Source organism: Strigops habroptila, chromosome 7 (assembly GCF_004027225.2).
Source record: "Strigops habroptila isolate Jane chromosome 7, bStrHab1.2.pri, whole genome shotgun sequence".
NCBI lineage: Eukaryota > Metazoa > Chordata > Aves > Psittaciformes > Psittacidae > Strigops > Strigops habroptila.
In genome coordinates this window covers 3,391,761-3,407,640 of record NC_044283.2, presented here as the reverse complement: position 1 = coordinate 3,407,640, position 15,880 = coordinate 3,391,761, and the positions used below count along the sequence as shown (strand labels likewise).

The window sequence follows — 15,880 nt, the reverse complement described above, 5'->3', positions numbered from 1 at the left end:
GCGGTACCCCCAACCTTCCTCCGACGTGTCTGCACCCCAGTACTGCCTAACCCACCCCCACAAGTGGGTGCCTGCCCGTCCTGGGGTCCCTTCTCCCCAGAATGGGTGCCTGTCCCTCAAGTGCATCCCGGTCCCACCCCCCCGTGTGTTCCTGCCCCTCTACCGTGTGCTCCTGCTCACACCAAAGTGGTGCCTGCCCCCACAAGTGGTGCCTGGCCCCCAAGTGCTTCCCTGCTCCTCCCACTATCTCGCTTTACATCTCCCCCCCCCCCCCCCCCCCCCCCCCCCGCCGGGTCTGCGCTGCCGCCGGCTTCACGCTGCCCCGGTCTAGCCTCGTCCCGCAGAGCAGCGCTGCCGCCGCCCCCTCTTCTTCCTCCTCCTCCTCTTCTTCCTCCTCCTCCTCCGGCACCTGACGCGGGGCTCCCGTCCCCCCCCGACCCGTCCCCCTCTCCCTCCCCTCACCGCTCCCGGAGCTCTCCCCGTTGAACGGGCAGAGCAGCGGAGCCGCCGGGCGCTGCCCCCCGGAGCATGCGACGGCAGCGGGGGGGCACGGAGCTCACTGCCCCCCCGGGCGGGCCGGCGGCGGGGCTGAGCGGCGGCAGGAGCCGGCGGAGGGGAGCGGGAGCTGGGCAGGGGTGGGAGGCTCGGAGCAGCGCGTCCCGCTTCCCTCCATCCCTCCATCCCGGCTGCGGGGACCGAGCTTTGCCCCTCCGAGGGTGCTGAGCGAGTCTCGGAGGGGGCTGCGGGGATCATGCCGGGGGAGCTGCGCCTCGGCATCGCTTTCTCCTCGCTCTCCATGGAGCCCGGACGTTTTCTACAATGACTTTCCCTGAGCTGAGCAATGGCAGCTTGAGTGGGAACAGGACGGGACAAGGCAGCCAGAGTGGTGCCAACCGGTCCTGGGGGCTGCAAGGTGAGGAGACCCCCGAGGGCAACGGCACCACGTTGACTTTCGCCTTGGATGTGCAGGCGGTGGGCGTCGGGGTCTTCCTGGCTGTCTTCATCCTCTCAGCCATCGTGGGGAACATCCTCGTCATCCTCTCGGTGGCTTGTAACCGGCACCTGCAGACAGTCACCAACTACTTCATCGTCAACCTGGCCATCGCCGACCTGCTGCTCAGCACCACTGTGTTGCCCTTCTCAGCCACTTTGGAGGTGTTGGGCTTCTGGGTGTTTGGGCGCATCTTCTGCAACATCTGGGCAGCGGTGGATGTGCTGTGCTGCTCCGCCTCTATCATGAGCCTGTGCATCATCTCCGTGGACAGGTATATCGGTGTCAAGTACTCCCTCAAGTACCCCACAATCATGACCGAGAAGAAGGCAGGGGTCATCCTCGTGGTGGTCTGGCTCTCCTCCATGGTCATCTCCATCGGGCCACTTCTGGGATGGAAGGAGCCGCCACCGCCGGATGAGAGCATCTGTAGCATCACGGAAGAGCCGGGCTATGCCCTGTTCTCATCCCTCTTCTCCTTCTACTTGCCCCTCATGGTCATCCTGGTGATGTACTTCAGGATCTATGTGGTGGCCAGGCGGACCACCCGGAGCTTGGAAGCAGGGGTCAAGAAGGAGAGGAATAAATCCATGGAGGTGGTACTGCGCATCCACTGCCGCAGCGTGCTGGAGGAGCCTCTCTCCAGCACCCGGAGCAAGGGGCACAACTTGAGGAGCTCCCTCTCTGTCCGGCTCCTCAAGTTCTCCCGTGAGAAGAAAGCAGCCAAGACTCTCGCCATCGTCGTGGGTGTTTTCATCCTCTGCTGGTTCCCCTTCTTCTTCATCCTGCCCTTTGGTAAGTGATCCTATCCCCCATCCCAGCCTCACTGCCTGTGGCTGAGCCCCTGGGGACCTGCTCAGTGGGACAAACTTTCAGGGCACAACTCATTGCAGGGAGATAACTGATAGGTGAATAAACCAGCAATGAATTAACTCAATTAATTAACACTTATTCAATATTTATTAATCAGAGTCACATAATCAATCAAAGTAAACAGCAAATGAATAAAGTAGCAGCACAATAATTGGTTTAATTAATTCATTCTGCTTTCAGCAACTTAATTAACAAAGTTCAGGCTAAGGAGGAAGCAGCTCTGCTTCAAACAGGCTGTAATTATGACATAGTGGTCTCCAAACAGCTTCACCATCCCTTCTCCCTGCCTCCTTTCATCCCAATTTGAGGAAGGGCACCTGGATCTGCCTCTGGGGTCCCAGGGCTCCCAATTCCATTGGGAACTGGTGAAGCTGTGGCACGTGAGTGAGGTTTGATCCCCTCAAAGAGCATGTCAGAGTCTGAAGCATAAGTCTCACTGGCTTCCCGGGATGCCAATGTTGTGCAGGGACCTGGAGCAGGACCAGGACTTATCTACATCGGTGATGGTCCTGGGTGATCACCCAGGACTGATCCACCTCCTTCAAGAGTTGTGCCCTCACCTCCTGGCCCTGCCATGGTACCCGTGTCACTGGATGCTCATTTGGGATTGTCTGATGGGTTGTGCTCTGAAGTTTTGGCAAGTTGTTTGCTTGAGTAAAAGGATGCAGCTCCCTGTGCGCGGAGGAGGATGAGCAGGCACAGAGCCCACTGGGGAGATGTGATGTCCAAAGCACCATCCCCTTCCAGCACCAGTGCTACCTATGGCCCACGAAGTGCAGGAAAGCCAGCGCACTTCATCCCCACCTCATCCAACAAGAGGCACCCAACTCAGGGGACCTGATTAACCCTCTGGAGTGGAGCAGCTAAACCTAAGAGAGGGGAAAAGAGGCTAAAATAACCTGAATCTTGATGCTGGGCTTTGCACAGAGCTCAGCAAAGCAGAGAGATCCATCACTCCATCTGCTGGGTGGGACCTATGTATCCCGACTTGGTACTTGTGTCCAACTAACTCTGCAGCCAGGGAAACAGGATAGCTAGTTCTGCCCTTCTAATCAGGATTTTTCAAATCCTCTTGCTTGAAGCTGCCTCTCAAGTCAATGGAAACAGCAACATGACCACAGATTTTGCCCTGCTGAGGTTTTGCTCTCCCTTCAGTGTTGCGGTTGTCACCCTGGGGACAGCTAGAGCCCAAGGGTGTTAGACACCTAACCAAGGCCATTCAATCCCCAATAGGATAACACATCAGGATTGGTGGTGTCTTGGGAGCTGAGGTGTCCCGGGGGTGGTGGATGAGGTTTGTGGATGCCTGGTCTCACCATGCTGCTGTCTTGTGCCTCTGTGCTTCAGTTTCTCTCTCAGGATGAGGGTGGCATTTGTGAATTTATCTCAGCTCTCTATAGGGGTGAAATCGCTGCTGTGAAGATTTTTCACTCTCTGTGAGGATGGGAGTTGATGGTATAACTCAGGCAGGGAGCAGTAAGGCTGCAGTGAACTTCTCTCACTACAAGGTGAATTGTCCTGTCTGACTGTGCCTCAGTTTCCCTTTCACTGATCAGGTGCATTGGGGGATTTTTGTAGCCTGAAAATAGTTTGGGATTTGTGGGGCTCAGGGAGATGCCGGTACCTCAAGGCTGAGCTCTGTTGGCAGCCCCAGTCTGATACTCGCCCCTTTGGCCAGGACAGGACCCAGCTCTGAAGCTCATTCACACATTTATACAGCTAATGAAGGTGGGAGTTGGGATCCTATTCCTCTGAGTTATTCCCAGTACTTGGAAATAGAGAACAAACATCAGGTTTTACCATATCTGTTGTCCCATGAAACCCTTGAACCAGCTTCTCCACTGATGTAAATCACCACCCTTGCACTGAAGCTAAAGGAGACACCCTGATTTACACCACCTAAAACTCCAAACCTCTTACTTTAAGCACTTTAAGCATGAAACCATTTGCTTCCTCCAAGCACACAACTTGCCAAGTCCTTTATAAACATGGCTTTGATCTTTACTTCCTGCTGTATTATATGTATAATATAAACAGAGCAAAGGTTCATTTATTTTATGACTATGAAATACGCTGCCGTTGATTTCACCCCCTTTTACTAATTACCATTTCCTATTCAAACCTGAGAATCATTCAATGTTATCTAGGAGAAGAACAGAAACTTCTGCAAGGTCTAATATCTGATTTTAAAACTCAGGAGACAGAGAAATCAACAAAGTTCACTGTAAATCCAAAACCTTATCGTGCTGGAGCCAATTCTCCTTGAAAAGAAGGCGGTAAATGGTTAAGTAGAATGGCTTTTTTATTTGCCTTTTAAACAAACTCAGGTGAAACAATTTGGAGGCGAGTGGAAGTGATATTGATACACATTTTAAATGAAAATTGAACACTCGTGAGGAACACAAATCACTTTCAACTGAAGTAAAACACTGTTTCGATGGCAGTTTATTAAACAATGAGCACTCAGATACATGCCAGAATGAACTGTCACATTAGAATTAAGCAAGTGATCTATTTTCTTATAAAAATACCAAAATGTTTTGACTCTCTTTTTCTATTGCAAGAAGTTGTCAGTGACACTGTTGACTGATGAAACTTTTTAGGGATAAGTAAATTTATCAACTGAAAAGAGACTCGCGGCTCTACTTAGAATTGACTTAGCAATGAGAAGCTTCAGTGCTGGTTCTGTCACTGGTGTATCTGTGGGGCTGCACACATCCCTGCAGAATAGTTTCCACTATGCTGGAAACTATTCTGCAAGGCTGTGTGAAGACTTCAGAGCAGCTTCCAGTATCTGAAGGGGGCCTACAAGGATGCAGGTGAGGGGCTCTTCATCAGGATCTGTAGCATTAGGGCAAGAGGTGATGGGTTTAAACAGAAACAGGGGAAGTTCTGGTTAGATATAAGGAAGAAGTTCTTCCCTGTGAGGGTGCTGAGGCGCTGGCACAGGGTGCCCAGAGAAGTTGTGGCTGCCCCATCCCTGGCAGTGTTCAAGGCCAGGTTGGACACAGGGGCTTGGAGTAACCTGCTCTAGTGGAAGGTGTCCCTGCCAGTGGCAATGGCTTGGAGCTGGGTAAGCTTACATTCCTTTCTAACCCAAACCATTCTGTGATACTGTAATTCTATGATTCTATTAGTTACACAGGAGTAATATTTATCACATCATAGTTGAGAAGCTGCAATAGCCAATAGTTTCAAATAACAGGACCTATGTATGTGACTAATGTTGTCAGCCTTTTATTTGTGCTTAAATGATCTACAAAGATACTTTAAATCAGCTCAAACCCCCCAATACCTCTACAGTCTGTTGATCAGCTGAGTACTTTAGCTCACTCTTGGGTTTGTGAGACATCTTCAAACACAGGATGCCATCACCAGGTGTTTTAACACAATTAATGGTTTCTGTGGCTAATGAGACTCTTTTAGCAGCTGGTTGTCCAACAAGAGATGAAATTCTAATTACACACATAACTCTTGTGTGGGCTGTGTCTTGTGCTGGGTGTGCAGTAGAGCACAACACATTGAGAAAATCGTAAAGTCCTCAGTATACCTACTTCCTATAAAAATGGGAATGGAATGGGCCTTCCATTTCTCAGGGAAAGATCACTTGGCCCCAAACCATTCCTGACCTGTTTTCCAAGACTATTCTTAAAGCATTGCACTGAGGGCCAGTCCGTTGGTTTCCAAGGCAAATGATAACATTGCTTAAGCAGCTCTCAAATGTGATTTCTGCTTCTCCTTTTCCAGTTCAGAGCATCTGCAATAACATTAGGGTTGTGTTGCAGCCTGAAAGAATGTCATTCCTAGGGCATGATAGCAGGGATGCATGTGGTGAGCACGGCATAGGGATATGGGGTCTACTAGGGTAGCACTGTAGGAACAGTCCAGGCACTGGAGACTTGGCTGGGACTCATCTGCACTGATTGTGTCTGTCTAGAGATATTACCATGGAAAAGCAACTTGGGTTTCTTTCCAGGGAGAACATGTTGACTTCCTGCAGAAGGGCACAGGAGCCAATTCCAAGTAAGCACATGGATAACGAGCCTGTGAGTAAATTAAGCAGCTAAAGCATTTGGTGGTGTTGATTCCCTCCTTGTGCCCTAGTGCAGAAGCCACCAGAGCGCAAAACTACAGGGAAACAGTCTATATGTGCTTGGAAATAGCCAGTAAAAATGGTTATTTGGAGCCCAAATGAGCTCATGTGGTTCCCTTCCTACCCATTACCCTGTGCAGAAGGCCAGAGACAGATGGAAGGGCTTAGTAGTTTTTGCTGTGACAAAAGATGCAGCTTTCTGGATGTCAGATAATGATTTGGGCACCCAGGTCTGAACATACGCATTTGCCTGGCAAAAGTAATGCAGTGATTCACTGAAGTGACTGGGAATAGAACCCAGATCTCCCATGACCTATGCAAGGGATTGCTCTGCTTCCAGTCCACCCACCACACCACCAAATAAATCTATTTAAAGCCAAATGTCTGTTTTTATATCATTTTATGTTATCCTGACGCATCTGGAGGCAGCTGCTATAATGGATGTACCACAAATAGGAAACAAATAGATCTTGAAAAACTCAAAACCACTGTGGTTCAGTGGGCAAAATGCTATAAAACCTCTCAACAGGAGTTTTGGAACCAGTACCAAAATGCATCTTATAACATTAAATGCATCTATATTAAGCTGAGCCTAATGGTTTTATTGTATTTGTACACAGAAAACTTTGTCCTGGCTATTCTGGGAAAGAGATCTTAATTAGCTTGATCTATCTCCATTAATTTATATTTGAATAAATATTTGCTCATTAATTCTGTTAGTCTGGTTAATGAGATGTCACAAAGTTTGAGTAGAAGGGTGGGGATGCTATTTGATATGATCATGCAAGGTGATTGTTTAATTTCTTGTTACCAGCTTGTTTCTAAATGGTTTTCGCAACAACAAACAGCATGAACTAGGCACTAGCAACTGTGTCATGTTAGCAAGCAATGGTGTAAAGCATTGTAAAGCAAGCTTCATGATACCTGTAGGGTTTTCACCAGAAGTGTGCTCACTTCAGTGAGTGCATACACTTTTGCTCAAGGCTCTTCAGAAGAAGATTATATTTCCATGAGAAAGCAACATGAATTATCTTCCAATTGATCAATCAGATCATTACAGTGTTGTATTCTAGGTAGGGCTGATAGTACCTGCGTACGTTAGGGCACCCTTCTGGAATAAAGTCCTAGTTCTAGTGCCTAGTGTTATACAGTAGGTAATTTTTTCCATTCTGTGTCTTTGTAACTGGCTGAATTTGTTCTGCCGAATGTGAGACAAAATGAGACAGCCACTGCTGAGAAAGATGAAAGGAAAAAACGTTGTTTGGTTCGTGTAAGAAGTGTTTTGGGGACAGCTTTGAGTTTAAAAAACTCTGACATTTTACCCCTTCATGGGTGGGGATGCTTTATGTCAGGACAGGGCAGGAATTAGACAACGTTGACCCAATATAACCAACTTCTGTGAAGAAAGAACCTTTCTGAGGTGTTACTAAGGATGGGCACTTTAGCAAGACTGAGATTGCTGAGGAAGAGCTTTAAGAGCAATGACCTGATGGTGTCTGATGGTTATTTCTGCTCCTCTTCAATTCCCCGCACTGCTCATTTCCACATTGTTCCCATCTTCTCCAATGTCAAGACAGCTCCTGGCATTGGATGCCAACAGTATATGGTCTTCAGACAATTGCTCTTCAGCTTTCTACATAACCAATACTGAAAAAGAGGTGTTTTGAGGCTGGAGCTCATCTTATCCTAATATTGCTATCTTATAAGCAGTCAGATGATTTGCAGTCCAAAAGCACTAGTGTCTCCTCAGTACCTCTGAGGGAGGCCAAAGATCAGTAGCTCGAAGATGCACAGTACACACCTCAACTAGCTGAGACGAATCTCAGTGTGAAGTCAAACACGGCAACAGTTTTGCCAAAGTCTAAAGGAGTTGGAGCTGAGAGCTTAATGCTTTAAGGATGTGAAGTGCTCCACAACACCAAGGGCTCAGGAATTGGCATTGCTTTGTAGATGAAGTGGTAAAATGGCTCTAAAGCACTTTCTTCTCCTTGGAGAGCTGTGAAAAGTATATCTGTTTGGCCATAACTGAGCTAAGTACCTTCAGACACCCACAAGGAGACAAATCGTTCTGTCATCAGAGCAGAGCTGAGCAGGGTGAGCTTGTGAAGTGCGGAGTCACATACTGACCCATGAGGGGACACTGAATAGCTCAACCAAGCTCAATTGAACGCCACCTCTCCTTGCAACTGGTGTGGCAGGAATACTGAACAGACAAATAGAGCATGATCTTGAAATTAAACTCTTCCAAAAGAAGAAGAGAAACCAAAGTTTTGCAAATGTGATTTTTGCTTTGACCCACTCTATCTTTTGAGTCCTTAACTTTGCAAGTTCTTTAGTGATCACTTCGCTGGTTTATCATATATCATACAGTATAACTTGCTTGCAAGATAATTGTTCAGTAGAAGATAAAGATTCCGTAGAAGCCAGTGTTCACTATAGTGGTAGAGTTAAACAAGACATTTTTTAACACATAACCCAACTGCAAAACAAAGAATGTGAAAATCTCTTAAAACATTTGTCCTCTGTATGAGAAAATACATCTTTGCAATAGCTGAAGCCCAGAATCAGCAGTTGCAAAGGCTGTGGTTTGCACATCAGATTTTCAGCAATCATTTGCCCATGGACACTGGTGGGATCTTGAGTGGTGCCTGCAGCAGTGCCTACTTAATTTAAACTCCTAAATTCAAGTGGCTGATGAGGACAGGGGTTGCCTGGGAAAACAGGGGTTTTCCTTGAAATTTCTTTTTCTACATGAATTCAATTAAGGAAAATACAGTTTTACCCCTGGATATTTTTATATGGAGCATCACTGGATACATATGGACCTTACTGCTTTTCAGATGGTGATCCTCCTATTTGGTCTACATTTCTTTGTACACCTCAGTCTCCCACTTAGCCAAGATAAAAATGCTGGCCTATGTTGCTTCACGGGTTATACAAGCCTCTAGAGAAGTAGTAGTAGGAAAGCAAATGAACTGCAACTCTCAGCAGAATGACATTATCTTTGATAATAGTAAATATTCCAGTGTTTGTTTGGTGTTTGGACAAAATAAGGCTGTAAAGAGCTTCTGGCACACAATGTATGTAGTGAAAAATCCAGTTTTCCAACTAGGAGATGTTTAGACTTTTTTACCAACCCAAGTTGTTTCACCTCCTTATTCTTTTAACGCATAAAATTTCTAAGTCCTGGGGTAAAGATTGGACTTCATGATCTTAAAGGTCTTTTCCAATCTAGCTGATTCTCTGATTCTCTGATTCTATAAGTCCTCCTGAAGTATCTGGCTTTGAGGGTACAAAGCAGGTTTTTTGTCCATCATTCTTTACAAGATAACTTGACTCTTCTTGTGTTGGGTCAATTCTCTGTAGGTTGTGAATCAGCTTTAATCTCTGAGCAGACCTTTTCCCAGGAAAGCGTCTGTACTAACTACACTTTGAAAATGCGGCTTCCTGCTCTGTCTGCGAACAAATTACCTCCTTTCCTTGTCAGGTGATAAAGAGGCAAGGCTAAGTGTGGTGTCATAACCCAGAGATTTTCATTCCCTTTCTCTTGGGTTGTCACCAAGGCAGACCTGTTGCATGCATCAACTCAAAAGAGGATAACCAGTGGGTTATTCTTCTATGTGTTGGCTGTTAAATGGTGGTGCAGGTGTTGGTGACTTGATGATGGGCCATTCCCTAGAGGAAATGGCTGCTGTAAAGTTCAGGGTGTTGTCTTCTGGTTCTTCACAGGAGGTGCTACATCAGGATTATCACTGTATCCACTAGACAAATGCACCCATTCCAAGAAGCAAATCCTGCACTTTGCCCAGCAAAGTAGTGCAGAGTTACTCACATCCACATAGCTCAGGGACAGTCCTCTTTGGAGGAGACTTGCACATCCACATCAACACAGCATCTTCTCTGGATTTCACAAGGTATCTCAATGGCTTTAAGACTTAATGACTATTTTGAGCCATTTCTAAAGCAAAAGGATTTATAGTAATGTACCAGTTGTCGGCAATCTCTCAAAAAAAGATTTAGGTAATCCATGTACCCTATATTTCAGGAGGACCTCACATATGGGGCCCACACATCCAATCAGGTTACCATGTAGCGCTTCTTGGGTGATAAGTCCCTGTGGTCAAGGTCTTCTCTGTGGAGATTCATCTCTCTCTCATCTCTTCAGTTAGATATGAGCGCCCTCATCTCATCCCTCACATATCTTGAATGTGACTGTGGGGTTGGAGACGGACAACTATGGTGGAGCCTCCCATCCATTGTAGCTTGTTTCTGTGCAAGAACTGTAATGGAGGGCAAGGAAAGGAGTTGGAGATCTGAAAGGCACAGTAGGAGATGAGGAGGAAAAGCAGGAGGCTCAGGGTGCACTGAGACTAGGAGGGTGCCAGGAAGGTTGGACTGCCTTCAGCAGCCCTGAGGTGGCAAGAACCTTGAGGTTCCGTGAGGTGACCTCATAATAGAGGGTTTGCTGAGCCCCAAAACAGAACTGTCCCTTCTCTCTCCTAATGCTCAAACTCACAAGAGTGTTTCCAAGGATCAAATGTGTTTTATGATCTTGTTTTCACTTACCCACCTGCTCTTAATTTGGTTGTGGCTGAAGGGGTTTGGGGATTTGGGAGCGAGGGTGGTTCATGAGGAATAGCTTCAGTACTAAAGCTCAGCAGCTGGCTGCTACCACAGGAGATCTGCTTTCCAATTTGGCAGTTAATTGCCATTCTTACTTGCTGTAAATATTTGCTTTAAAATGCCTCTAGGAACAATAACTGATGAGCTTTTCCTTCTGAAGGCTTTTCCTGTATGAGCACTTGCCATTCAGAGAGCTCTCAGCCCTTTGCACCTGTACCTGAGCACACATCCACAAATATTCTCATCTCCTCCTTCCTCCAAAGCAAATTCCAAACACTGCAATGCAAAAATGAAGTCTCTGGTGAGTATTGATTTGTTGCATCAACTGTCATGGTGAGGATCTACCATGACTGGGATGGTGAGGAAACCTGCCTAGGTGGCAGAGGCAGCATTCACATCTCCAGATACAACATGTGTTGAGGACAAACTTATCCCAGTGGTGCCAGCTCCATAATTCACAGGACTAAATAGGAAGAAGGGGACGCACACAAATGTCATCAGGGAGAGAGTCAACTGTTTCAACAGTGTTCATCAGTGGACAAGAGGAAACAGCCTCAAGCTGCGCCAGGGGAGGTTTAGATGGAGATGAGGAACAATTCCTTCCCCAAAGAGTGCTCAGGCATTGGAACAGGCTGCCCAGGGCAGTGCTGGAGTCACCAGCCCTGCAAGTGTTCACACTCCGTGTAGATGAGGCCCTCAGTGCCATGGGTTACTGGTGGCCTTGGCAGTGCTGGGGAACAGTTGGACTTGATCTTAAAGGTCTTTTCCAACCTTGTTAATTCTATGATTCTATGATCATCATTTTTGGGTAGGGAAATTGAGGCACCACTTACATACCTGTGGTCACTTGGTAGCTATCCAGTATTGCTAACACACCAGCTACTTCTGCCTGTCCTGCTTCCTCTATTCTCATGCTGTATAAAACTGTCACGTGGAAAGTCACAGAAGACCATACTTCTCCCTGCGCCTTAAACTATGGGTGCAATTAGCCCAAGGATGGATTTACTGGTGTGGCTGGAACAGGATATGGCTTTTTAGCTATTCCCAATGAATAGCCTTTCTCTAAGAGGGCTCCTTAGCTAATGCATTTGGAGCCTAGCCAGAGAACCACCAGGTCTGGTGGCAGAAAACCAACTGCCAGCTCGCTAAAGACAGGGCATTTCCTCCTCCCAGGAAGTTTCCAACTCATGCTCAGTCATTAAGGACCCTGAGATGAAACTTTTATTTTTACCCCATTCAGTAGTTGAAGAAAAACTAAAACAGAACACCAAAAAACCACACAGGCTTACAAGGGAAGTGGTAGAATCACCATCCCTGAAGTATTCACAAACCATGTAGATGAGGCCCTGAATGACATGGGTTAGAGGTCACCTTGGCAGTGCTGGGGAACAATTGGACTTGATGATCTTAAAGGTCTTTTCCAACTGAAATAATTCTATGATTCTAAAATATTTGCAAGGGATTCCTTTTGAGAAAAATCCCTGCCCCAGACAAGTCCAAGGTGCCCTTCCCATTGCTCACAGTGGGTACATTGGTGGCACTCAGTAAAGGAAGACCTGCAGGAGACAGCAAGTAGGGAATGGCCCCAGCCAGGTGTCTGCAACACAAATCTTATCAAGAAGTGTGCCTGGAACGGTGTGAATATGAGCTGTTTGGTGCTACTTTGGTTCAGGACCTGGGACCAGACGTGTCCTCTTCTGTTTAATGGGATCTATATTTCCCCCAGTGAGTCAAAGGGTAGAACAAATCACAGAGGTTATCTCATCTGGTCTGAATTAAAGAACCCCTGGTTGCATTCCCCTACAATACTGTTGCAACGCAAAGTTGCAGGTGATGAGGAGCCCAAGACAAGAGTCAAGATGCAACTCCTCCAAAATATCATAGAATCATAGAATCATAGAATGGTTTGGGTTGGAAAGGACCTTAAGATCACCTAGTTCCAACCCCCTGCCATGGTGGAAACACAAAATACATAAGGAAGCCCTGCAAGAGATCTCCCATGCAAGGATCAATTTTGCAAACACTATGCTGAAGCTCCATGGTCTTCTGCCATGAAAAAGATCTTTGTGAAAGCATTTAGACAGGAAAAGATAACAGAGAAACTTGTTTAGATGGAAATTCATAGCCTAAAGCCTAAAACTGATGACTCGTAATATAGAAACTATATAAGAGCTCTCACTCTTATAGAGTAAAAAGTATAGTGAGAAACGGGGATATCTTCATGGCATGGTGATCTTTTCTTGCAGCAATGAGCCAAGAGGTGGTTAGGGCAACATGACTGAGAAATGGACAGGAACCCTCAATGCAGCAGGAGGATGATCTGGAGCCAGGCATTTTCAGGACAGGCTGAAGGGAGCAGGTAACAAGCACCTTGGGCTCAGGCCACACCTCATCCCTGGCTGTTATCGAGCTGCAGATTTCCTCAAATCACTGAGAAACAGCCCATGGGTAACAACAGGGATTGTGGAGGGCATTGGTGCCAAAATCCAGGGACTCGGAGCCACTTCTGAGCCTCTAGATCACTAGATGAAGCTGGCAATAGTATTATCTCTTGCCCTAGGTGAGAGCCCTCTTGCCTGAGTCCCAAGGAGGGGACCTGACGTGTATTCCCACCCCAGATGTGTTTTCAATTTGGAAGGTCATGGGGCTCACACAAGCACAACACAACAATGGAGACACCATCAGCAGCTCGCTGACCTACTTTGAGTGCAGAGAGCAGAGGACTTGGGTTCAGAGCAGCTGCCAGCTCTTCAACTTCTGCCTTTCAGGCCAAGTTCTCTAGGAGACGCTTGTCAAACTGCACCAGCAAAGTCTTTCAGCCATGGGCTACTTCTGTTCCCAGGGTCCCTTCCATAGGAATTATCTGGAAATCTGTGAGGATGTGTTGTGAAGTTGAGCTGGCAGGCAGCCACGGGCCTGTCTGCCTCCCTCAATAGAGCACTCAGGCTGGGGGATTGGGGAAACAACACAGAATGAGGGTTTGCTTTCCGTGTATTCCTTGCTGAGAGATGAGCATACAGAAGCAGAGGAAGAGGGAGAAGAGCACAGGGTTTTCCAAATAGTGTATCTTGCCCTTTCTTCTGCCCTGCAATAGCAGAGTTATTTGGGATTAAATCACATTGCGCTTCCCTTCCATTGACACCACATAGTTACAGCACTTCAGGGCTCTCGCAGGCTGGTCTATATGAGATCCTTAATGATGCTCAAGCCCATTAGTCATGTGCTTCAGCCCCTTTTGTGTTAGGTGCTGTACAAACAGTAATGCTATTTCTAACCCAGAGGAGCTCAAAGTAGCGTATCCAGATGGATGTGGGAGGCAGGACTGCACCCAGTGGGATTTGCGTACAGGCAGCCTGCAGCTTTGCCAGCGTTCAAGTAAAGGAAAGGAAATACTGGTGCAGCTATTGGTAGATGGCTTCTGCTATCCTAGGAGAGCAACCAAGGAGAAGAGACCAATTCCCATTGCATCCGAACACCTCCTTGGCCACCACCCTCCCTCCCTGGTCCCCTTCCCTGAACACCTCCTTACCAGTGCTTACCTTTCCATCCATGTCTCTGATAAACAAGGCATGTAACTTTTTCTAGGTTGCAGGTAGACAAAGAGGTTAGGGGTAGGACCAAATTCACAGGTAAAGACATCTATGTATAGTGGTCTACTGGTAGGTGTCTGCGTGTGAGCTGAATATCTAAGTTCCCGTTATTGTCCATGTCTAGAGAGCTAGAAAGCTAACCAGATCTGGACTGCAATTTACTTCCCTAAAACATGCCCAGTGTTGTCCAAAATCCCCTAAAGTAGATGAAGTGAACATGTGGGGTTTTTGGTTGCAAGATGAGACCTAGAGAAACCCTGTGTTTTCCTAGAGGGACATCCAGATACCATCAGGGGACATCCCAGGGCATTTATCTCCAGTGGTATGAGACACAGAGGCAACCTCAATGTCTACTTTTGTGTGACCTGGATTGCATCCTGGTCTGCTTTCCCAAGAAATTAAAAGGAAAACCAGTCACCCTTGAGGAAAATACTTCTGGTAACCTGCCCACACAATCATTTCTTTCTCTGTTGCATAAACTGGAGTGAAGGTTGTGCCCTGAAGCTTGGTATTTTGGTATGCCAATACCTTTCCCTCAGATGCACCCTCCCAAAGGCTAATTCTGAAGCTGTGTCCTGAAAATAAAGATAAAGAGGCCGTTACTGCTTTTTTACATGGGTAATGAGGAGTTAGTCTGGCTTCCTTTACATTGCTGGCAAGCACTAGAAAGAAGACTTAATGCTTCAGTGCAGGAATAGTAGGAAATATATAGAAAAGTCTTTGAAGGAATGGCTTAATCTTTGCTGACTGGCAAGAGATAGAGAAGAAAAGTCATCTAAGTGTTTTTACTGGTCTGACCTGTATGCTTCTCCTCTAGGCTCCACCACTTCGGCACGTTTATCCAGGGAAGTAGGATCCAGCTGGCCAAATAGATGGAAAATACAGAATTACTTGCCAGCCTCTCCATTTGGGACATGCAGTGATAGTAAGACTGTTGGGTAGGGTGATGGTGTTCACAAAGCTTGTCCCATCACAGCTTTAGGTCTTTGCCCACCAGCTAATGCTGAGATGTGAGAACCAACTTGGAAACACACAGTATGACACGTGTGATGTGCAGACTCCTCCTGGGCTTCGATAGCACCCCTTGATGACTGCAGCTGCTCTCCTACAGGATGGATCCATGAACTTCTCCCAAAGGTCAGGGGAATCAGGACGTGGGTGGTTTCATTTTCCTGCTGCAACAACAGGGCAAGGGAAAGTATTTACAGTGAAAACAGAACTTTCCCAGTGTCTGAGGCTGTTTGAGTCAAAGGCAGCAAGGGTAAGGGGCTGAGTGGAGACTGTTTACATTGAAAGTGGCCATCAGTCTGTCAGGATTTATTCCACACATTCGGCTGGAAAAGGTCTGTTCCTTCTCTCTGTGTACTCTTGCTGCACATCCACCAGCATGCACTTAGAGAAACCACAGGTGATTAAATAATTTGCTCCAAAACCAAGCCTTTACAGCTCAAAGCAGAACTGGGTGACTCACAGCAGAATTCAGACAAGCTGTTGGAGAGCAACATAGCCAGAAATGTGATCGCATCTGCCATGCCACCAAGCGTATTGGCAACCCTTCAAGTGCCTTCTTGCTTCATAGCTCTTCATCTTCCTCTTCCTCTCCCTATTTCTCCTCCTATCTGCACCCCTCTGTGGCTCTGGTGTGCAGATACCACAGGCAGACTGCCACTGCAGATCACCATGTTGCATGATGCTGTCCAGAATCACTTG

General features: G+C 47.0%; 1 protein-coding gene across 1 annotated transcript in view; it reads left to right on the top strand.

The window, feature by feature from the left end:
• Positions 1–648: 648 nt before the first annotated feature.
• The window catches only part of ADRA1D (adrenoceptor alpha 1D), a 53,258-nt gene continuing 38,026 nt past the window's right edge, over positions 649–15,880 (top strand). Inside the window, exon 1 of the mRNA XM_030492715.1 lies at positions 649–1,786. Coding sequence (XP_030348575.1) covers positions 820–1,786 — 967 coding nt within the window. The 5' untranslated portion in view covers positions 649–819. The remainder of the gene's footprint in view (positions 1,787–15,880) is intronic.